General features: G+C 36.5%; 1 protein-coding gene across 1 annotated transcript in view; it reads right to left on the reverse strand.

The window, feature by feature from the left end:
* Positions 1-25,676, reverse strand: part of EPHA6 (EPH receptor A6) — a 338,000-nt gene that overhangs the window by 89,534 nt on the left and 222,790 nt on the right. The window contains exon 10 of the mRNA XM_008061379.2: positions 23,287-23,496. Within this exon, the coding sequence (XP_008059570.2) occupies positions 23,287-23,496 (210 nt within the window). The remainder of the gene's footprint in view (positions 1-23,286; positions 23,497-25,676) is intronic.

The following is a 25,676-nucleotide window of genomic DNA, read 5'->3' on the forward strand; positions in this document are numbered from 1 at the left end:
TGAGAAATGGGGACAGAATTTTGACCTTTCAGACACTGGTCCACTAAGTTTCCAATGAACCATGCGTCCAAGTTATTTAAGAGCTTGGCCAGTTTATTCTCTACAAAATATACTTTTTTCTCTTACTGTGACTGTTTCAGTCTTCTCTTCCCCCATCCCATGTAGTTGCTGGTTAAAAACAAATTTTTAAAGCTAATAAGAAAGCTCTAGTTGTATGTTCTCCAATTTTCCCTGCTTAAATGTTTTGAGGTAAACAGATGCTTTCAGCACATCTGCCTAGAAAGGAAGTTATATTAGTCAATACCTTTTACATGTATTTACATACAGGCACTCAAATATAAAAATGTTCAAATGTGTTGCATGATAATTTATTTTTCTACAGTATGAATGAAACTGTAAATGGGAAAATGGAAATGTTGTATGTATGTATTTATAGCAACATATTTTCTGAGGTAATGTGCAAAATAAATTCAGAACATGTAACCCAACATCCTTCCATGTTGAATAGTAAAAATATCTGTGAGGTCATTTCAAAACATTAAAGAGTCAAATTATGCCGCTGCAGACTAATTAAAACCATAGATATTGGGAATGGTTAAGAATCTTACTCTAAAATGTCACACTTTCAATATAAGTAAGAGATTTAGACTGGGTATTCTTTCACTTTTACAATTACATGATTTATTAGACAATGTTAACATGAAGAAAGAAAGCAGGATATTTCTATAAATAATTTTGTATATGTTTGCCACAACTTGCCAGCTATTATCATCTTGAGATATGATGGTTCTGATTAATAAAGCAAAAGGGAAACTCATTTATGAATGCATGCAATCAAACTTTGCAAGCCAAAATAAACCCAGTATTTAAGTCAGAAGAACCCATTAGAGAAACTAATATGGTCGTGTTCCTAGCCTACACTGTGTGGAAAATATTGCTCTCCAGTTTAACAGAACAAGATAGGTGAGAGAATACTTTAAAGACAAAGTATTTGGAATATTCCATACGACAATAGGACACTAACAGAGATAAAGGGCTCACGTCTAAAGAGAAATGGCAAGGTCTTCAATACTTCATTTGAGTTCAAGAACTATTTATTCGGTAAAAACTAAAGCCTCTTCTCCAAAGGGCTGTTTTTAGAGCAAGGAAGGAAAACCTCTCATTGATTCCAAGCTCAGACATATGGGATTGTTACGGGTTGAATTTTGTCCTCTCAAATCTTATGTTGAGGTCCAGAACCCTCAGTGCCTCAGAATATAACTTTCCTTGGAAATAGGGTTGTTATAGATGCAATTAGTTTAAATTAGGTCATAATGAAGTTGAGTGGGTCTCTAATCCAGTACAGATGGTGTCCAACGTGCACTCAGGAATGCCATGTGAACATGATGGGAGAGATAGGGGTGATACTTCTACAGGTCAAGGAACATCAAAGATTGCCAATGAGTCACCAGAAGCTAGGAGAGAGGCAGGAAACAGATGATCCCTCACAACTCTCCGAAGAAAACACGGCTACAGAGTCCTTGACCTCAGACTTCTAGCCCTAAAACTGTGGGATAATACATTCTGTTGATTTAGCCACCCAGTTTGTGGTATTTTGTTATGGCAGCCCTAGAACACTAACACGGTGACAGAAATAACAATAAAAGCACAATCTCTCTCCTCAAATTACTTACAAACAGTAATTCTATTGTACAAGTTTCCAGAGAATTCAAGTTTTTAGAGTTTTGTCATATAACTGGTAGGATTCAGGAGGCAATAACCCAGGAAAAGGGAAAATGTGTGCTACCTAGGGCTGAATTTTGACAAGGTTGAAGGTGAAGGGAATGCGTGATTCAAGGCATTAATGTGCATTCTTCAAAGGGTGGACTCTGCGACCCAGGTTGCGAAGGCACATCCTGGAAGTCATGTGGAAGGGTGTGTGTTGACGAGCTAGGTCAAAACCAGGCAAAGTGGGGACGGGTGAGAAGTAGCAGAATAGGTAGTTATGGGATTTTGTCAGAAGAGCTTCTAGTCTTGTGGCTTTGAATTTGGATAGATGAGCCTTGGAAGGTGGATCTCTTTATCATTCTTCAGTGCTGGTAAGTGTCTTAAATTTTAATGAAAAGTATACTGTTGTTACCTTATCAGTCTTTCTAAAAATATTATAAAATATTTCAAGCACATAAAAGTCACATACAGACTAATTTGATGACCACTTATGTATCTATCTCTTGGCTTTAAAAACGCACATCTCTCACACAATAGAAGCCCCAGGGATTCCTTTTCCAGATCTCATTCCTTCCCTCGACTCCTGCCTCAGGGTACTTCCTCCTCTGAACTTGGCGTTTGTCATTCTCATGCATTCCTTTTTGTATTTCCCCTTAGAGTTGTCCAGAGGCTAGGGTGCTGAAGTCTTTATACCTCATGTCCCTGCGAGTCATTGGTCAGAGACTGTCCCTGGTGGGATGTGAATTCCCAGCTGCTTTCCATCTGCTTTTGTCTGCAGGAAGAGTGGGTTTCAGCAGCCTTGAGGGTGCCAATTATTGGAGTCAACGCATATTGGAAGCCTATGTACCCAGAACTGGTAAAGGGAAAGGAGGAACGCTGGGTAGCAGCCTGTCAATACTCATGACACGTCCCATCACATGGATACAGCACGCTTTGTCTATTTTCTTGTTGGTGAACATTTAGTTCAAGCGAATATTTATTCCAGTTTTTAACAGGAGATGCTAAGAGTATGCCGTAAAAACCAGACATCTTTAAACATTTCCTAAAGATGTACATTATTTTATTTTGAGATTTAAGAAACAGTACAAGTCTCCCATAAAATTCTCTGAGGGAAATCAACTGAAGGGTGCGAGGCTGTTTACTCTCCCAGTTCAGTTAACCTCCATGGGCAAAGCATGTCTTCCATCTTTATTGTCTTTTTGTTATGTGTCAAATGAATATTAATTCAAAAAATTTTAAAGTGGGAACCAGAAGATATTTGCATAAAGAAATAGGCTGATAGCCTAAGCCCAAAGCAAAAGATGCTTGGTATTTGTTCCTCTTTCTTTATCTCCCTTTCCTCTCTTTTCTCTTGATTTCCTAAACTCTTAGGTTTTGAGATACCATTGAAAAGATTTGTCTCTTATTTGAGCTACAGAAGGTCTCTAGGACCTAGAAGGAAGCTCTATGGGATAGGTTGGTGGCTTAAAGCATACCTAAGTAATGCTTTCGACATCTCAGCATATACAAGGGGAGGACCACAAAGTTGGAATTATCTTTTGGAGGGTGGGCCTCTTGTAGTATAGGCTTCCCCCACTTGGTATTCAAAGAACCCATCAGCATCGGTATACCAGCTAGTGTTGTTGTGAGAGGTTGCGTTCAGTTTCAGTAAATTTTTTTAGATGGGTGATTTATGAATGCCCCTGCCCATACTGTGCCGAGTGGGAAGAGGGTGTCAGCAGTCTTGAATTTTTGGCCACAAAGGGCATGATTCTCATGCCCCACCTTCCCTATTCACCTGAGAGACTTTTTTTGTTTGTTTGTTTCCCTGGATGAAAAAAGTCCCCATAGGGAAACGTTTTGCTGATGTGGAAGAGGTGAAACAAACAAGCAAACAAAAAATGGCAGAAGCACTAAAAGCATAAAAATCGATGAGCTCAAAAACTGTTGTAAGCAGTGGAAAAAGTGTCTGGCTAGGTGTACTGCATCAAACAGAACACTTTGAAGGTGACTGAAGTTGAAACATGGAAGAATAAATGCACACTTTAAAAATAAATAAATAGATTCCAGGGTTTTATTTTGGGAAGAGAGTTTTTCATCAAGAGAGTAAAGTACTTTCCGCAATTTGGCAGAGGAGCAGTGTCAGAGCAGTGCTGACTTTGTATATGTAGATCACACACACACTTCGTACATAAGGACTGCAAGGTCACCCATGAGACAAACCCACAGGTGTGACCTTCAACCTGTGTACACCTGTGTAAGCCTGAAAACAAAATTCAGAAAGTTGTGATTGGGAAATGATACTTCAGAAGGACCCCTGAAATAAAAGCAACCCTCACCACCACTTTAATTTTAGGATTCCTTTACTCACGCTTTAGAATTTTCTTTTAATGGCCCTTCTTAAGAATAATCAACTCACATAAAACAACCACCACGGTTAACATAAACATCTCATTTTAAGGAAGAATTTTACAGTTCTCCCAGCTTTGGCTTCTTAAAAAGTTTGCTAGGTTTATGTAATTTCTGGTAGGTTTTTAGTCTGGATGTCTGCAAAACAAGATTATTCTGCTTAAACATTATAGAATTTGTATCTTGAAAACCAATGTTTTATGAGTTATAAAGTATCTCAGTAAAAATGCACACTCAACATAAACTTTAACATTCTATATAGTTTCTCCAGTTCTATATAGTTTATAGTCTATATAGTTTCTATACGGTTTCTCCAGTGTTCAAAGCCTGTACTATGTTAATATCTTTCTTAAGATGAACATGAGGACTTGAGACACCTCCAAGTAAGTGACCAACATAGGAAGCCCGGTCTTAGCTACAATTCTTTTGGCTCTGAAATCATTTTGAGAACGTTATAAAAAATCCTTCTCAATATTTTTCATTTATATGAAAATGCAGCATATACTATGAGGACTCAGAAAGAGACGGGAGATTCTATAGCACCACACAAAGAGATGTTATTTCTGAAGTTACACAAAAGGCAGGGAAGAACTAATATTTTCCACTTTATTACATGAAATAATTCACTTTAGAAATAAAGTGAAAAAGACCAAATCTAAAGTGTACTTTGAGCAAATATATTGATAAAAGTGACAAGATATAGAAAAGAGATATTGAAAACTGGAAGAAGAATTCAGATTAAACCAAAATAGGACTACCGTTTTCATCAATTTTTACTTAGAAGAAATTGGGATTTTAAATTAGGATGTCTTTTTTTTCTGTGTTGAGAAGACCTATGGTTAATTTAATACATGATGAAATGTATTTTGTTTTATTTTCATAACATGATTTTAAGCAATTTTAAGTAATCCCTTTGTCATCTCAATGAATCCAGAATTGAAGAATATTCCCCAGGTACTGTTATCTATCAATACCTGTAGTGGTGGACCCCCTCTGACTATGACAGCTAAGATTCTGGACCCCGTGCAGGCAAATCAGGCCAGCTTACAGGATGCTTTTTTAATGGGGTATATTTCTGTTAGAATGTGCCACATTTATATCTCATTTTTGTTTTTCTCATGCTTGCTGGTCTGTCTCTTGTAAATTGTGGCTTCCCTCACTTATCCTCTCTTCTATCTTGCATTGTTCTGGGCAAGCTAAATCCAAGCGACATGCAGTGATGGACAAGGGACTTTACAATGTGGTCCTGGCATCTTTTACATCACATAGTTCAGATTCCTTTGTGCCTTATTTATCCTGCCAGTGTAATTGGTGGGATGGCCACAATCTTGGGAGTGGCAGGGCATGGTGGATTTTTAAAAACTTTCATTAGAAACTGTATTGGTGGAAATTTGACCTTGATTAACCTTACAAATTGAAAGCTGGAAAGCTAGTAAGAATGAATATGCAGTGATATTTTAAAAAATCAAGAGAATGGTACAAAATACCAAAGGGAGTATAACGAATGGTATTATATAGGATTGTTTTTATAATCCTCTTCCTGTCAGTGTTTTGTTGGTTATCGACAGTAGGAATAAAAATAAAAATAAAAATAAATCCATAGGATTATTTAGCCAGAAACAAAATTTAAAACATACTGCTCTCATCTTGAGATTTCCTTAGATTCTAATCTGTTTCAGGTAAAAACAATGACCATCTACAAACATTTTCCTGTATGATTTTCCTAGATGCTGACATGCCTTATATTTTGGGGGGCCATTTCCAATACATAAATACATAAATTGTAATGGTGGTGGAAGGATGGGAGACTCTTACTTGAATAAATGTGCTCTGGACTCTTTAATTGTACAACCTAGAGTATACTCTGTGTAATGCAGGAAAGTAATTTAGAATTGTTTTATTTAAAATCCATTAATATATAACTAAAATAGGCACCACTTATTTTTCAAAGTGGTGTCTGCAATTTCTATTATCTCTGGTAATTTTCCCAATACAGCAGAAAATCACTGTGGTAGCTTATATTTTAATATTCTCTTGAGGTTTAACCTTTTACAGTTTCTCTCTTCATTAATTAAAGTTTAATCAGGTTGTTGGGTTTTTATCTATCTTTTTCCCCCTAAGTGTATCAATTAGATTATAAAGTATGGGACGTTTGATAGAAGAGAGGGAGCCCAAATCTATACAAACGCTCATGGCCTCACATCCTGCTCTGGAATCAGAGCTGCCCTCTTACCCTGTGGGGCATTTTCATGGTCTCTTCAAGGTTCTCAAAACTGAGTTCAATTTATATGCAAGAAAACTTAGCACTGGCATTTAAAAATGTCACTGAAAAATCTGCATGCTTTATTTTCAGGGAAGTTTCTCTCTGCTCCTTTCTTCCACCCGATTTGTTGAAATTTTAGAAGACAGTTTTCTCTGTGCCTTCCTCTCTGGGTAAATAGTTCAGGGATAATTAAGCTTTAATAAACATACATGTAAGTAAAATTCTTGTTTATCAGGGCTCATTAAAATGTACTCTTTTTTTGAGTCAGTGTCTCACTTTGTTTCCCAGGCTGGAATGCAGTGGCATGATCACGGCTCACTGCAGTCTTGACCTCCCGGGCTCAGGGAATCCTCCTGCCTCAGCCCCCTGAGTAGCTGAGACTACAGGTATGCACTACCACGCCCAGCTGATTTTTAGATTTTTGTAGTGATGATGAGGTGTCGGTATGTTGCCCAGGCTGGTCTCGAGCTCCTGGCTTCAAGCAATTCTCCTTTCTCCGCCTCCCAAAGTGCTGGGAAAATTGCTCTTTCTTGGTTTTGAGAGTTTTCCAAATATCCTGCGTCCCATTCAGTCACCACAAGAGGGCACACCTATATAAATGCATCATGATTCTAGGGGCATGGTTTGATGATGATTTTGAGAAGGTTTGCTTTTATCAAGATTTTATGTCTTTTTTTTCCTCTCAGCATGTGCAATTTTTATAAAGTGATCTAAAGACTACTGCAGTTTCTAATGTTGAATGCGGGGAATGAATTTCACTTTAGAACCAAAAGGATATTCTAGGTCAAAACTCTGGAAACTGCAATTCCTGCAGTTTCTTTCATTTCCCATAAGGTATATTGGAGTTCAAACAAAACCTAATCATTTCCAGGTACCTTGAAACCTCATCAGTTTTAGAGATATTAAATGTTCAATGGCATAATCTGAAATTCACATAATTGTTTTAAGACTGTAAGATAAAATTCAGCACCTGGGGCAACCAAATGACTTTATTGTCTGAGAAAGTTGTTCAAGTTTTGGCCAGAGGTTATAGTTATATCATAGTTTAAAGTATTTTCACAAAATTTTATAAGTCTTCAATAAGTGCCAGGAGAGTAGCCCTCACATTAGTTAATATTGGCGGGGGGGGAGGGAGATCATCACAGAAGAAACTGCAAGAAGAAGGTAGAAAAGCAAAAAAACACTAAATCTATCAATAGTAAATCCAGAAAACAAATGACATCGGATCCAGAAAAGCAGAAAATATTGAAGCTGGACAACCCCTTCGGGTCCCCTCTCACTGTGGGAGCGTTTCTGTCCTCTCAATAAATCCTGCTTTCTAAAAAAAAAAAAAAAAAAAAAAAGAAAATACTGAAACCATCAAAAATAAATCCAGGAAAAAAATATCAGTTTCATTCTTTATTTTGAAGCATATTTTACACTAAATACTAGCTTCAATTAGAAACTGAAAACAAAATGCGGGGGCTAGACAGTGTAATGCTGAGAATCGTGTCAGGGATGTTATTAATTTTTGTTGTGCAGTAGGCTTTCTTGTTAGTGTAGCTGGAACGGCTCTAAGGTTCCATCTCCTTCTCTCCCACCCTTTTCCCCATTGTATTGACAAATCTTTTTCCTGCTTGTGACTTCTGCCTTATTTACTGATGTGTAAGGCTGGAGGAGGAAATAATTGGATATGTGTCTAGATTGCATTAGAGCAGTTAATCAAGATGGGGCCTTAGATAACCTGTTCCACAATCACCAGGGTGTTTATTAAAACCACAGATTTCCAGATCATATCTGACTACTATTCCCTCAGACCTACTGAATGAAAATGAATCTCAAGAGCAGGACCTGGGAATCTGCATTTTAGATAAGCGTCTCAGGTGACTCTTATGCTGTTAGCCTCAATAGCGGCTAGAATCCATACTTTAGCTTATTTATTAACTTGCTGGTTCTTATAACATTTCTGTAAAGGAGAGAGAAGACAATTTTATTTATTCTATCCAAAATGTGGAAATGGAGACACAAGGATTTTAAATTAATGATCCATGTCTGTTTACTGAATTATGGTCAAACTGAGATTAAAATCAGAACGCCCAGTATGTAACCCCAGTGGTTTCTCTACCATATCCTAGCTATAGTTTATTTTACTTGCTACTTAATGACTCAATATCCATATTGGGGTACTGAGATGCCTTGATTAAGAAACTCATGGAAGGAGGGGTGGAGATGAGGATATAATAGGGCACTCCTTGACTCCTTTGTTAGTTGTCACTTTAGATAAGAATACTTGGCTTGGCTCTACTGAATTTATGCTTTTCCTTCAGTGGCAGTTATTTTCAAAAGCAAATGTTTTTTCACCTTAACTAAGAACCAAAGCCAGAAAACTTTCCTAAGAGAAAAAAAAAACTGAGCCTTTAGAAAAATATATCCCATAAACGCTTAAATTTAAAATGCTATCTTTCCTTAAAGAATTTTACTTTTATAGCACATATGAAAAACAAACTTTTGAACCACTAAAAAGAACAAGGTAATGATTCAGCTTCTATAAAAAGGAGAGAATTGAGGGTTAGACTGTGTGAGGATTTAAATTAAGCAATATAGACAGACAAGAGTAATCTAGAAAACATTATCTTTATATATAATTCATTTAGCAGCTGCCTATTTGTGACATATTATATACACTGATTAAGAGCATGGTTAAACAACTGAATAATGTGCATGTTTCATATGATAATACCCCATTCTTATTGCAAGTCTAAAGAAGTAAAACTAGGTACGGTGAAATTGTGTGTTTATGTTAATGTGAACAGGGCGTGATCTGAATAAATGAAAATATTGATGGATCATGGATGCATTCAGAGCTGTTCCTTGCGGAGACAGAGGTCCAAGGGGGAGTTTGGGGAAAGCTCTTTGCTGTCATCTTTCTGTAACCTTCTTTCGTTTTCCTGTAATGAACCCTGCCTGCAAATTTGGACTTATAGAAACCTGATCAGTAAGTAGCTAGCACAGAGCAACCAAGGGACAGCCAGGTGGGAAAATACAGTAAATGGGGGAAAAAAGGTATTTATTTTTAATAAGGATACTGATAAAGTTTTGTAATGTCTGATTCAGTTTTTATCTTTAAAAAGCACACTTCAAGATTCTATAGTACTTTCTCTAACCTTGGCTCTCCTAGTGATTATTTTTAGGCCTGGAAAAGTTGGTGATTGTGGTACTTAGTGGTAGGCCCTATAGTGACAATGAGGAATAGGTACTGAACTTGAAATTCTGTGGAAGAATTGGAGGTTTCTTGGAATATTGCCCAGAATTCCATTTAAAAAATCAGTAATAGTGATGTTCATTTCCTTAATCCCTTTATCTTTCACTTAAAAATAAATGTTGCCTAGTGAAATGACCTGCAGCCATCTTTTTGATGAAAAGAGTCACATTAAAACAATCAACCAAACATATTGTTTAGTTACTGACTAATACCAGGGAGAAGAAATTTTAAATATGCCGATCAGAGGGATAACTCGGAATTCTGCCAGGAGCGATTTCTTTCTGTATTTTTATAACATCTGTTGTTTTCTCTCTCTTATCATAAAAGTAAAATACTCATTGTAGAATCATTTTAAAAGTTCGATCAGCCAATAAAAACATTTTGAGATATGTTTGCCTTTGCAATAATATCACCAAAGACTAACAGACCTTTCTCTTTGTTTCCTCACCTTCAAAGACTTTCAGCTACTGCTATCCACTGCCTCTGCAGAGGTCTTAGAAGTGAGAGACTGAAGGGAGTCTGAAGACGATAGAAGAGAATTTGTGGTGGGAAGTATTGGGGGAAAAGGAAGATTTAGATCGTGTAACAGGCACGTTTCCTGAACACTGTTGTAACTGCAATGACTAGCTGACTTAGTTTCCCAGGGAATGCTAGCCATGTGACTTGCATACACGACAACTTATTTGGGCCTCAATTTCCTTATCTATGAAAACAAAAGCATACACAACAACATGTATATGTGTGGGTATCTGTGTGTGTGTGTGTGTGTGTGTGTGTGTGTGTGTGTGTGTGTGTGTGTGTGAACAAACAGTCTCCAGGCACATCGGTTGCCACAAGACATCCAAGTCTCTGGCTTACTCTTCATGTATTCTTGACCAGCATACACCAAGCACCCTCAGTTCCTGTCCGGGGTATTGCAAATGATCTCTTCGCTTTCTCTCTCCTTGCCTCTCTCTGTCACTTTCGACATATACCTCAGAGTGAGCCTTTACATTTAAAACACAGTCCTGTCGTCATCCTCTGCATAAAGTCCTTCAATGGCCTCCTTTGTGGGTAGGATAATATGCTTTGTATTCCTTTCTAGAGCTTTTGAGTTCCTACAAGAACCAAGCTCTCTGGCCTCGTTTTCTTAACTCTCTCCCCTACCTCTCAGTGTGTCGACCATCCTGGCCTTATTCTTAGTCCTAAAATATGCCAAGCTTGTTCCTACCTTAAAAGCTATATTTGTTTTTCCTTTACCTTAGAACATTCTGACTTCAGATCTTTTCTCGGCTGGTGCTCTTATAATTTTCAGGTTTTATTTCTAATACCATCTTACTGAAGAAGTATTTCCTGGCCATGTCCTCCAAGGTAGCTACTCACTTTTATTTTGTATTATTTTTTATCATATATGTCCAGTATTTATCACTATCCAAGAGTATCTTTTTTTAATTTTAAAAATTATCTTTATTTCTGTTGTCCCCAAGATTGTAAACTACATGAGGAAAACTCGTTTGCTGGAATATCTCCAATGAACAGTATATGATGCATGGTAGGTACATCAATACACATTTGTTGTATAAAATCTCGGACTGTAATTACATATTCAATAATATGATTGTTTAATGTCTTCTTCCCAGATCTTAGCTCTTTCTTCAGTTTTACTGAGTATAATTGACACATAAAAATAGTGTATATTTAAGGTGTACAACTTGATGTTTTGATATACATTGAGAAATGATAACCACAATCAAGCTAATTAACATATCCATCACTCTCTTGGTAAATTTCAAGCTTACGACACAGTACTGTTAATTGCAGTCACCATGTTGCACATCACATATCCAGCATGTATTCTTCCAGTCTAACTAAAACTTTGTACCTTTTCATCAACATCTTCCCATTTCCCTCTCCCTCAGACCTGGTACCCACCACTCTACCCTGCTTCTGTGAGACTATTTTCTATTCCATATTTACATGAGATCATGCAGTATTTGTTTTTCAGAGTCTGAATAATTTCACTTCGCATAATATCCTCTAGGTTCATTCCTGTTTTTGAAAATGGTAGGATTTCCTTCCTTTTTTTTTTGATTTGGAGTCTCACTCTGTCACCCAGGCTGGAGTGCAGTGGCACACTCCTGGCCACCGCAGCCTTGACCTGCTAGGCTCAGGTGATCCTTCGGCCTCTGCCTTCCAAGTAGCCGGAACTACAGGCAGGCGCTACCACACCTGGCTGATTTTTTGATGTATAGTAGAGACGAGGGCTCACCCTGTTGCCCAGGCTGGTCTCAAACTTGTGGGCTCAGGCAATCCTCTTGCCTCAGCCTCCCAAAGTGCTGGGATTATAGACTTGAGCCACCGTGTCCAGACTGGATTTCCTTCCTTCTTAAGGCTGAATAATATTCCACGTGCCACATTTTCATTATCCATTCATTCACTGATGGTTATTCAGGTTGTTTCTATATTCAGGTGATTCAGATTCAGAATCTGCATTCTATAGATTGCATAGGAGCACACAAGATACTGTTTTCATTTTCTTTGGTTATATGCCCAGAAGTGGGATTGTTAGACCACATGGCAGTTCTATGTGTGAGGTGTCTCCATATATAGTTGTCCATAATAGTTGTACCGGCTTACACTACAATGCACAGTGCACAGGGGTTTGCTTTTCCCTATATCTCAACAACACTTAGTAGCCATTCTAATAGGTATAAGGTGATTATTTCATTGTGGTTTTATTTGCATTTCCTTAATGGTTAGTGGTGATGAGTGCCTTTTCATTTACCTGTTGGTTATTTGTATGTTTTTTATTTTTGTCTTTTTGAGGAATTCCTATCCAGGTCCTTGTGCCCATTTTTTAATCAGGTTATGATTGCCATTATTTTTTTACTGTTGAGTTGTATGAGTTCCTCACATATTTTCAATAGCAACTCCTTATCAGATATATGGTTTGCAAATGTTTTCTCCCCTTCTGTAGGCTGCCTTTTCATTTTGCTGATTGTTTCCTTTGTTGTTCAGAAGCTTTTTAGTTTGATGCAATCCCACTTTTCTATTTTGTTTTTGCTGAAACTCTAAGTACTTTAATCTCATTGCCCAATTTAGTGACTAATGATATTGAGATACATGTTAAATGAGTAAATTATGATTACTGGGTCCCTAAACTCACTGTATATTTATAGTCTCCTTAGATAACTCTATTCAGCTTGTATAATTGTGGGATACTTAAACTCTTTATTTTGTTACTTTTCTATTCATCTTATCTATTAATATCAAAGTTTCCTTATTTATTGTTTACTCTATCAGACAGAACGTCTTCTGATACAATTTGTAGAGTCATAATGCTCAACTCTCAGGGGCTTAAGCAAATACATTTAGTTAAATTACAAATAAAAAACTGGAGTAAGTGGTATCTGTATTGATGCAGAATCTCAACAAATTCATCAGAGAGCCAGGCTTTTTTGATCTTTATATTTTGCCGTCCTTAGCGCTGGGTTTGTCTCTTTAGGCTTGTTGCCTCATGACTGCAAGATGGCTGTCACAGTTCCAAGCATTATGTTTTTATAAAACTATATTTGAGGCAGTTAAAAAAATGAAAGACCCAATACTAGAAAGTTCTCCACTTAAACCTATTTCTGGCAGATCTCAACTAGAAATTTTCCCAGAAGTGCCTCTCTCACTTTTCTTACACTTAAATGACCAAAGTTTAAAACTTACGAGCAAGTGTCAAAGGAGAATAGTATAAATATAGCTGACATATAAATCATGATTTATTTCTTGGATCTGAGCTCATTGCAAACATCCATATATTAAAATTTCATTAGCAAGGAAGAAATGACAAGAGAGGTTGGACAGGCAGCTAACAGGGTCTGCCACAAACAGCATAAATAAGTGATAATGCTTTTTGATTTATTTGCCACTGATGTGAAGTTCTTTACACTGGGAATACGTAAGCTTTTCCCATAGAGCTTTCATGTATTTACCCGGTTTTCATCATAGATTTCTTTCCAGATTTTTATTGTCACAGAATAAAAGCATTCTTTTAACATGAGAGATGAAACTAGCAATTAAGCATTAGTGATGACTTTATTTCTTCTTTTGGTATCTTTGCAGCTCTAGCTCTAAAATCAGCAGGTTCGTGTACATTGTCTTATTTCTTCTTTTTTCCCTCGGCATTAGCAATATGACATTGTATTCTCTGTTTGCTGGATATCTGCTGATATACCTTTCCCAGTGAGTCAATTTAGTCTGGATTTCCTCTAAACTCAACGGGAGCAGGGAGAGGAACTCTGAATTAGTTGAATGTTGCTAACACAAAAACAAGCAGCACTTGGTATTTCCTGCGATTCTTGGTTAATCATCAAGGTGTATGCCAAATATCTTGAGACCTGTGACTGGCACTTAATTACCATTCATTGAATAGCATTTAAGTTAGAAGGATTGAGGTATTTCAAATGCCTGTAGGTACTAAAATATTATGTATTGAATTGTTTGTCTTGGATCTTATTTAGGCTGCAGGTATGCTTTTTGCGCTCAAAGCAATTTTCTCCTTTGCTTCTGAATATCCTAACTCGTTGTAAATTCTTTAACATTTGTTGCATTTGCTTCTTTCTATTGGAAACTTTTCATCTCTTGATAACATATTAAGGATTGTTTTAGGCTTACTCATTTGGTAGGTTGAGATGAACAGTAATATCAAAGAAGAAATTAATGTAATTTTACTGAAGACAATGTTCTTATAGTTTCATTTGCTTTCATTCTACCTGTTTCTTATTTGTTTTATTATCAGCAATTAATTAAGCAGTCATTAAGTAGTATATAAATAGGTGTTGAATAACTTAAAAAAACCTAAAAGGTAAATATCTTACACGTCACAAATCTAAATTGGAATTTCACCTCAGGACAAACAAAACAAAACAACTGCTTATAAGTCATACAACAAATCTTAAGTGCAGAAAAGAAAGAGTTTCTTAATGGTTTCTTGTCTTAAATAGTGCCTTCTTAGGTCTAAGGCTTTATGGCCCCTTTCTTTAAAATACATATTGGAGAGAAAAAGTGCTTACACTTAAGAAGGGTTTCTTGTTTGTTTGTTTTTCTGTACATGTTTTGCACAAATAAAAGATAGAGGTTTTCCCAAAGGTTGGCTTGACTTCTTAGTACTAAGTATGACTGAGTTAGATGGATCTCCCTGTCTTCATAATTTCTGATGGAGCTATCCTCTTATCAGTCATTTTCTCCTCTGTGTATAATAATCTTTACATCTTTTCCATGTGTTTTTTTGACAAAAACTCTGTAATTCTCACAAACTGCTGTTTTCTAAGCTTCAGAGATTATTCAGGAAATAATTCTTTAGACAGTAATTTCCTTTGGTGCTGTATTAATTCCCATTTTCACTTCATGCATAAGATCTGCCATTGCTAATTCACCCGAGTAGCATATTTCATGGAAGTTTCATGCCCTTCTGATACTTCAGTCCCAGACAAGTACCATTAAGACTTGAGGTCTCTAAGCCTGTGACCCAAACTAGTGCATATGGTATTCACCCTTGAACAGTTAATGGAGATGATTCTTTGCAATTAGCACACATTTTTACCCTTTCAGCTCCATTGTTGTAGATTTGCTTTCAGACAAATGGGCTTAAGATGTGAAGACTATTACTTTCTGAGAATATACACATTTATACATTCAATCATTAGAGTTTCCTTTACAAAAAGTTTGTATATTATACTGGTCAGATTTTCTTTTCATGAATTAATTAATCAAATGCTTGCTGTTTGAAGAGCATTTTTTCATCGGGATTTAGAAAACCTGGCATTGGTACATTGCTTTCTTATTCTTCAGTTAATTATAATGGACTATATATTTAAATAATTGTGATTGGCTACTATTATAGGATCGGTTGAGGGAGAACCATTTTGTGTGTCTGTGTTGTTCGAGTCATTGTCTTGTTTTTCCCAACTGGCACAGCACTTTTCTTGATGATGAATTTGGTTCCTCCAACCTAGATTTTATTGTTTCTCACTCTTCCAAGGTTTATTTACTCACCACCTTTTTACTGAACAAGAAGTTATTTGAATCCTCACATTATAGCAATCTGATAACGTTGCTATTTTTTTCACTTCTTTCTTTGTCCTCATGCTGCTGAATTTAGGATTTTCTAAAAGACACTGCCATTTCCTTTACTTGTATTTTTCAGCAAATTCTGTACAGGAGCCTCTCCCTATATTCTATTTATGCTGCTATATGTAGCTTTTTGCAGGCTGGTAGGTTTCACGGTTTTCTACCTAGGGGCCTGCCTTTGTGCCAAAGCTGTCAAATCCCTCCATTTTTAGCTTGGCTTGGGGTTTTCTTAAAGCATAACGGAAGTGAAAGTCATTCTTCAGCATGGCTCTGGTTAAACTAAGGGGGGAATTAGAGTAAGATGCATTTCACCACATATTTTATATTAGTATGGTGTTAACCTCACTATCAATGACTTGAGCAACAGAAAATCCTGTGGTAGAATTTCAAAGAATAAAGTTTTATTCCTCAAAATCCAAGAAATCAGAAACATTTTTCAGTACACGTCCTTTTACTGAGTGCATTAGTTATTATATAATTTTAGTTAAACGCATTCATTTTTTTCTCACTGCATAACTTTTTATACCAACCCTTTAATTTAGGAGAAACAAAATCAGTAAAAATTTGGAGTATGTTTTACTAAAAGGTTAAGCATGATCTCCAGACAAAATCTCAATTACTCATGGTAAATTAAAGCACTTAAACACTGACTAGTAAAGGATCTAGAAAAATTTTATCTCACTTGTATTAAAAATATTTATTCTGGCTAGGCACAGTGGCACACATCTGGAATTCCAGCACTTTGGGAGGTTGAGGCAGGAAGACTGCTTGATCCCAGGAGTTTGAGACCAGCCTGGGCTACACAGCAAGACTTCATCTCTACAAAATCATTTAAAAAAATTAGCCGAGTGTGGTGGTATGTGCCTGTAGTCCCAACTGATCAGGAGGCTGAGGAGGCAGTGTCGCCTGAGCCCAGGAGGACAAGGCAGCAGTGTGCCATGATCGTGGCAGTGCACTCCAGTCCGAGTGACAGAGCAAGACTCTGATCAAAAAAACAAACAGAAATATTTATTATTGAAATCAGACATGTCTCAAAATCTAAAAATAGACTTCACGAAGTCAAATCAATTCACAAATGCCTGTGTTACATGAAGGAGGATCTACCCCAACTGTAAAACACACATTCACAAGGTGCCCCCATGCTGCTTCATTGTTTGTTATTAAACTCTCCATGTTGGGTGGAGGCTATGCCTTCTTAAATGGATAGGAGGTTTGACTTTTCTCATATTTTATGTAGAAGAGGGAGGTTAAGTGTTGGAGCCTGGAAGGGGTCCCATGAATCCAAAGTAAATAGAATTAAGATGTTAACAGAACTGTAATTATGCAGATTACATGTTGTCAATAATGAGGCTCTGTATTTCAACAAAGAAAGTACTTGTATGGAATTGCTGCTGTCAAAGAAAAGAACAGAATTTGCCATGGATAACACGAAGTGGACGAGAATGAAACAAACTCAAGGAATCATAAAATTTTTTTAACAGATATTGTGAAAAGATGGTTCTTCCATTTTGCTTTAATCTTTAAAATATAAGAAAAGGAGTTCCACAGAGTAATTTTTTAAAAAAAATCTGAACATTAGCTGCCATTATATCCTAAATAAAACTTATCTCTTAAGACAGATGAGTGTGAGCCATGATATATCTTTTAATGTTCTTTTTGGGTAAATAGGACCTCATTTCCATAATTGAGAGGAAAGAGGCTTAGCATTTTCAATGTGAATTTAAGACTGGGTTGCTTAGCAATATTCAAATGAGCCAGAGAGTCCTTCCTCTGGAACTGCTTATAAAACCGTTGTCCACGTGAATGTGTGTCAGATTCAGAAAAGGCAGTGATTTCTTAGCCCCTAAATTATAACCAGATAGGAGACCATGTCATCAAACGAAAACAATGTGAGCTGTCAGTAACTTTTATGCAGATTAATTTAGCCACATAATGCTAATTATATATGTATTGTTAACTGTGGATCCCATCACTTACCAGCCTCTTTCCTAAGTGCTTGCTAGGCTCTGTGTAGAATTGCCATGTAAAAGCAAGGCCTCAATTCTCATCTACATCCTATCTTTGTGCATTTTTTTTTCTATCTTTGACCCACAATGTACATTTCTTGGTTTTCATGCCATTTTCAGGTCTCGAGGTCCCTCTGCAAAGGCCTGATATATTTTAGTACTGGGCTTAAATGCCTTACCAGAAAAATCTTCTGCTACAACTGTTGTTGCTTTTCACACTATATTATCCACTCTTGGTGTCTGTACAGATAAAGTTTTATTATATGCTGTATTTGGTTACTCTTGACCTGGCCCTGTGTAGACATTTATCTGTTCGCAGCAATCCCTTTATTTTTGGTTCCTGGCACAGTACTGTTCTCCGGGTGGTCTTGGAGACTCAGTTCTTCCCCATTTCCTGCTTGCAGTTCTCAAGAACTGGCAAATGTGCTGGGAATCCAATATCCTCAGACAGGGAGGGACCGCCTGAAATATCCTGAGCCTTGTTCCCGGCCCTCCTAGGAAATGTAACTTCTTCAGTTAGGAACTGCCTGCAACGGCCCAAATTTTGTTCCTTTCTTCCCTGGAAGCAGGATGTCCTTTAAAGCTTTGCCCAGAATGCTCATGTGGTCCCTGAGGTTTATATAGAACGGGCTGTCTTTCAGGGTCCCTCAGCTGTGGAGTAAAGTGGGGTATTCACATCAAGACTCCATATGCCCTGGGCAGCTTTCTTGAGCCTTGGAGGACCCACTTGCAATGGACCCAAGACTTCTTCTGTCTCTTGCTGACTAAGAAATAAACCTGTTTTTATAACTTGTGCATGAATGTGTTCTGTCTCACTGGATTCAGACAAATAGATAACCAGTGCATTGTGGATTTACACCATACCCCAGGATGCAGTGGGCATAAGTTTATATGGACTCTTGTCTCTGGTGGTTGGCATAGTGATGATCATTGCTATTCTCCACGGAGTGAGAGTCTCCTTTGGGGACTGGTGGTTAGTGAACCTGCTTTACAACTGGCCTTCCAAAGAACAGTGCCTAAAATATGTCAGTTTTACAATAAACTGTTTCAAGCTCACATTGAATGCATGTCTTTTAGGGCAGAGCATGTAAAAATACTCAAGCTGTAGGAAGAAATATTAGACATTTTCTACTTACGTTTAGTCGTGAACCTCATCCTTTTGTTTACTTCAGTGTATTTTAACATGTAGATAGGACTGTCTTGTATCATACTTGTATATGACTTTCAAATGGTGGCTCTAGAGGGCTCACTCACTATTGGAGGGTCATCTCTCCTGCCACATCTCTTTCTGACCCAACTACTCTGGCTTCCATGGGCATTCTGCTTCTCTGCCATATGAGGATCAGTCCAGTACCAGAGTCAGTGCCAGGTCACTCTGTCTTCCAGTTTGTCTTCTTTAACCAGGTCTGATTGCTTTTTGTTGTGATACGTGGCTCTCTAAATTGGCAAAATCATCTAAGTGGAAAATGCCTACTTATTCTGCCCCTAGTTTGATTAGTAAGGGACAACTTCTATGGCGCATACTGTTCTATGCATTTTTCTCTTGATGATTGCAAACACACACACACACACACACACACACACACACACACACATGCGCACCCCTCTCAACCTTTATCCATCATATCTTCCTGGTTTTAAGCCCTCACACTCTCTCTTTCCTCTAAACCCTTCCTGATGCAAATTATAAAGACATTTGCAAATAACTAGAAAATTACAGTTACACAGCAAAAGAAAAAATCAAAATTGTCTATGGTAATAGGTGTGCTCCAAGAAAGTTACATATAGATACAACTTTAAAAAATTGAATTTTATATATATATACATATATACATATATATATGTATATATATAATCTCAAGGGAGCTTGTTCTTTAAAGTTATTTTCAGATACATGTTTTAACAAAACAAAGAATCCTTTTCACATAAATGACCATTCTCCGCTGAATTTTATTATATGAGGTTTGCCTGAGTTGAGGTATATCTTGACTAGGCAGTAAAACTTTCAATCTCAGCCGGGCTCCGTGGCTCAGCCTGTAATCCCGTGCCTTGAGAGGCTGAGGTGAGTGGGTTGCCTGAGCCCGCGGGTTCGAGACCTGCCCGGGCAACTTGGCGAGACCTCATCTCTACAATAAATCAAAAACTTAGCCGGGTGTGGTAGTGCGTGCCTGTAGTTCCAGCTACTCGGAAGGCTGAGGCGGAAGGATCGCCGGAGCCCAGCGGGTCGAGGCTGCGGTGGCCGGGAGTGGCCACTGCACTCCAGTCTGGGCGACAGAGTGAGACTCCAACTCAAAACAACAACAACAGCAACAACAACTTTCAATCTCATTTCTTTTAACAGGAAATACAAAAAGTATTTGAGGGCTAAATATGTTCAGATACATCTCCAAAAGTTTTATATAAATTTTCAACAGAATGCCAAGGCTCACTGGGCATTATCTTGATGGCTTTGAGAGAGCATTTGTGACCTTTTGTTAAGGTTTTGCTTTATACTCTAAAGTCATTAGCTGGGTCATCTCTAACAGGGATTTCCTATCTTGATTAATAGCATCTCTATTTAACCAGTTGTTTAATCTGGAAATATTAGTGATCTAGCAATATCAAACCCTCCTTCCTTATAATTCATACCTAATTAGTTATCCAATCTTGGAGATGGTATGTTTATAATGATTTTTAATTTTCTGCCTCCCTCTTTATTCCAACTGACACTTGCCCTAATTAAAGCCATATGGCCTTTCTGGTCCATAGCAATAATGCCGAAGTGGTCTCTCTACCACTAGTCCTCCTGTTCTTCAAACCTTCCTTTCTCTCTTCACACCATTGTCAATAATATCTACTATGTTATGCATGTATTTTGTTATTCCTATTGAAATAAATCAATGTCTGACTCTTAGTTGCTATAGAAAAACCTTCAGATTTCTCGGAGTGCCACTTGGGTACCTTCCCAATTATTCCTATGAAGCCTGGACTCTCCTCTGTTCCTGGTCCCATGTTTCTGTCCACAGGCCCATTCACTTTCCCACACTTCTGTGTCTTCTCCTTCCTCTATCTGGACTCCCTTTCCTCCAACTGTTGGCCTAGTGAAATCTTCTAAGAACTGGTCCAAATTCTGGTTTTTTTGCAAAGACTTCTTCATAGCTCTGCTTTTTTGGCACTTCTGTATTTCTTTTTCAGATCTCTATGACAACACAATAAACCAAATTGCAAGACAGTATGTGTCTGTTTATTTTCTCAAAGCATAAAGTCTTCGAAGACAAAGCTTTGCTGTTTTAAGAGTTAAATGTCCATGTTCCTTATAAAGTCAATTCACTGATCATGGACATTAAATAAAACTTGATTCTATTATTAACCGTTTAATTTATAGCTCTTAAATGCAGAGACATTTCCTTTTTTTTCAGAGACATTTCTTATCAAGACATAATCTATAGCTTTTCAAAGGCACTTTCTGGAGTATTAATATTTACCTAATTTGCTATTTAATGCTGTAGTTTGATGTAAATTTAAAACAGCACTCTTCTAGGCCTCTGTCTCTATAACCACATGATCTGGATGTTAAATTTGATCCAACAAAATTTACATATGCATCAAAATTTGAATCATCTGCCAATTTTCTTTCTTTCTCTTTTTTTTCTTTCTTTCCTCCCTTCTCTCCCTCCTTCCTTCCTTCCTTCCCTCCTTCCTTCCCTCCTTTTGAGTCAGAGACTCATTCTGTCTCCCAGGCTGGAGTGCGGTAACATGTTCATGTCTCATGGCAGCCTTGATTTACTGGGCTCAGTTGATCCTTCTACTTCAGTCTCCCAAGTAGATGGGTCTGTGGGCATGCACCATCGTGCCTGGTTTATTTTTTAATTCTTTTGTAGAGACAAGTTTTCACTATGTTGCCTAGGATGGTCTCTTACTCCTGGGTTCAAGCAGTCCTCTCACCTTGGCCTCCCAAAGTGTTGGGATTATAGGCATGAGCCACTGTGCCTGGCCAAGTATATTAAGTTTAGTTTTGAACTTTTCATTTAAAAAAAAAAGCTTAAAATATTATTTAATATGAAATTGCAGATGTAGCTATATAAGTTTACAGCCAAAAAAATCTAGTAGTTATTTCTTATTTTTACAGTTCTTTTAGTAGATAACATCTGTTGCAGTCTTTAGAAATATTACATATTATAATATTTATATAATAATTTTAAACAGTATTCTTCATGATTAGAAATAATGTTATTAATAGAAAAAAATCTGATGGGCATTGTTCTATAACTCCAAAAGTTATTTTAAGTTATGCTATTGTAAAAATAAAAGAGAATAAAATAAAGACCTTAATAAAATAAAATTATTTATGATATTTTCCAGTTTAAAAATGAAGTTGAAAATACTACTTTTTATAAAATGAACAAGTTATTTTCAGAACTGATAGACTTTTATTTTTAGGAAGCTTTTTGGACAAATTAGAAGATCAAATAGATACTGCTACTTTATATATCAGACAACAAGATATTAATTAATTTTCCTTAGAACCATATTTCTTTGTTGAAGAAACTGAGAAAATATAAAAACTGTAGTTGGTTAATTAATATAGAACATTTCTACAAAGCAAACATAGTAAGAGCATTAGCTATTTAATTTACAATATACAAAACCTTGCATTTATTCTGGAGTAATTGAATACAGCAAAGTTTCAAACAAAATCATAGAAAATGAAATAAAAAGGAGTTAAATAATGGAGCTGCATCTTTTAAAATAACGGGTATGACTGGAAAATGTGAACAGAACAAAAACATTGTGGTTGCTTTTATGGGCTTATTTTTCATTGAAGCTAACTGTCAAATGAGTCAATGGTGAGGGTTTTGTAAAAACAAAAAACAAAAACAAAAAATCAGAATATAATACAACTTTACAAATTGGTAGCTTTAAGACAGCTCAACAGAGCCTTTGAGATAAAATTCCTAAAAACAATAACCAAAGAGATCAATGAAATGAATTGATTTAGGGCATTCAGACGTATTTAAACTGACCATGGGACAAACTGAGATCATGTCATTTATAGATGATAGTTTGGTTCTAAAGGTTTAAACGTTCATTCTTGCTTACATGTCTCATCATTTAGAAAAAGACAAACAGCGTACTTACATATCTTCAAGGAAACCTATATTGTTCATTTTAAAGTATAATCAGGTCATTCCATAACATTTGAAAAAAAAGTCATTCCATAATCACTTATTCCTCACTATCATTGATTTAGTAACTAATTTGATTATTTTCCTATACATACTTCCATTGAAAGACAATAATTATTGAAGCAACAGAAACGTTTCAGGAAAAGACATGTCTGTGATTGGCCAGTCATGACAGGGACCTCAAGCAGGATGTTCAAGTCCCCATACAATTAAAAAAAAAAAAAAAAAGTGAAGCATAGGAATTTTTTCTTTTTAAGTAGGCACTCAGATAAAGCAAATACTTCTCACTTAAATAATGATGTTAAGTTAGTAAAACAGTAAATAAAAGCAGAAATTAGAAAAAGAAAACCAAAATTGCTCTGACAACATTAAAAACAATAAAAGTATACAAACTCTGAGGGAAAGGGCACGTACACTTACAGTTGTTGTGTAAGCAGCTTCTGGATCATCCTCCAGCACTCGGGAGAGACCAAAGTCAGAAACTTTGCATACCAAGTTGCTATTGACTAATATATTCCGAGCTGCTAGGTCCCGATGGACGTAACCCATGTCAGAAAGATACTTCATGCCCGATGCGATGCCTCGGAGCATCCCGACCAACTGGATCACTGTGAAGTGGCCATCATGTTTCTGCAAGAGAATCACAATGGTTTAAATTGACTGATTTATGCCGTGTGTGGGTATTAAATAAGACCCTTAAATTTATTTTTCTGGATCCAATGAAGACAGACAAGAATCAAGTTTGGTGACTGCTGACTATGTTCATAAAGAAATGCAGGAATTTATTTCACATTTAAAAGAAATGCACAATCTAGCTGGAAGTGGTAAAAGAGACCTAAATAAAAGAAGGGCACCAGCTAAATTAACTTCCAGGAAAAAATGATTTCAAAAACATAGGTAAGAGGAGAAATCTAAAGTCAAAAAACTAAGAGTGAAAGTAAGTGGAATCCATTTTCAATAGCTGTGAGCTTTGGACCAGCCGTACAGGTGGGTGGGAGGGCAGCAAAGCCGAGGACTGGACAAAACCTGTGTAGAAATACTGTGAGAAATGGTTGCAAGTCAGGTCGCACAGGAAAAACATAAAACAAAATAAAACAAGTTTAGGAAAAGTACTTGAGGAAAAAACAAACAAACACATGCACACACAAAAACTAGATTTTTAAATTATTTTACTATATAGGGAAACCAGAAAAGTTTTTGACAATTGACTGAAAATAAGACTATTTCAGCTCCTGGTGGGGAGGATTAAATGAAATAATGTGAAAAATGAGCCAGGAAGGGTATTGATATATAGTAATCAGTCCCATCTTATTCCCTCCACTTTGATTGCAAAACAATGTATTTTTTTTAAAGAGCTAAAAAAAAATCCAATTATCTTCTGCATAAAATGCATGTACCAACAAGACCAGATACAAATGGTATCCTTGGAATTAGAGAAAATAAAAATATTTTAAGTTTGAAAAATAATGCATTTTGTTCTACTTAGTTATTTGGAGATTGTTGTCTTTAATGGAGTTATAGAAAAACATGAAAAAATTCTCAAGTTGTTTTTATACATCAGGCAAAATTTATTTATGAATGATAATACAAATGAATAACAGGAGACTATAGGACTGTATTACCTTATGATGCATGTTAGAAGCACAAATAAGAGTCACTTAAGAACTTCCCAAGTTAAAGCAGTGTTCATGAATACGTATTTGACTTCAAATCATAGTGCAGCTTAAGCACAGAGATGATCTGACCATAGCTGTCCTAGTGACACAGCCTCTGATACAATGATGATTCATTGTTCAGATAAATGAATAAGTTTATACTACAAATGAAATAAACTTTGTCTTACTATATCAACTTATCTTCCTGATAGCTCTCTGATAACATCTCTCAGCTCAAGTGCAGAGTAAGGAAAAGAACCTTCTCTTAAAAAAACACTCTTATAGCAAGAATAGCCATTTAAGCAGGCTCTTCTGTATAATTAATGTATAAAAGATAACCTAGCAAAGAGAGTCTTTGGTGTTATTAGCTCTTTATGTTTCTAATCCATCTTCTTAGACAGCATACTATTAGATTAAATCTGTCTCTTCTAACATGCACCCTACCTACAACTCTTCTATTAAGAATCTCAAAACTTTTGAGTGAATTAAAAGCATAAATTCTTTTGGCTTGGAATGAATTACACTTAAATTTAAATGGTGGCTCTTTTACCTTTTCAAAAATATAGCTGCCTCCTATCATAGTTCTTGTCAAGTAGAATCTCTAAATAGTAGGAAACGTTAATGGACCACCTGAAAACTAAAAGGTGTCCTATCTGTACAATGGAAATGTGCAACCTTTCAGGGTTGGCCCAATTTGAGGAAAAAAGACTGGATCCTTGTCCTCCCATATTCACTCAGTAATTGGATTCAGGCTGCCACTGTAAAGAGGTCATAGCCTCGGGTGCCGTGGCTTTCTTCAGTCAAGGGCATTTTTTTAGATGTTGGGATAATCACATATGAAGCACACAGCACAGCTCCTGACTTATTTTATGAGTCATTTTAATAGTCATTATTTAATAAATCCTTGTTGTTATTATTATTGTACATAGTTTTTTTGCAATTTAATGAGTCAGAAAATCCTCTTCTTACTTTCCTGAAAATTCAATTCTCAATGTAAGTTCCTATATACATAAAGAGAAATAGTTACTGAAGACCAGGTTGAAATTTACTTCCTATCTACCCTGACTGAAGCACAAAACACCAAGCTTACTTTTTAACTGTTTTATTGAGATATAATTCATATATCATACAATTTGCCTTTTAAAAGTACAAGTT

Source organism: Carlito syrichta, unplaced genomic scaffold (genome assembly GCF_000164805.1).
Source record: "Carlito syrichta isolate Samal-C Ts95f unplaced genomic scaffold, Tarsius_syrichta-2.0.1 Scaffold305223, whole genome shotgun sequence".
Lineage (NCBI taxonomy): Eukaryota > Metazoa > Chordata > Mammalia > Primates > Tarsiidae > Carlito > Carlito syrichta.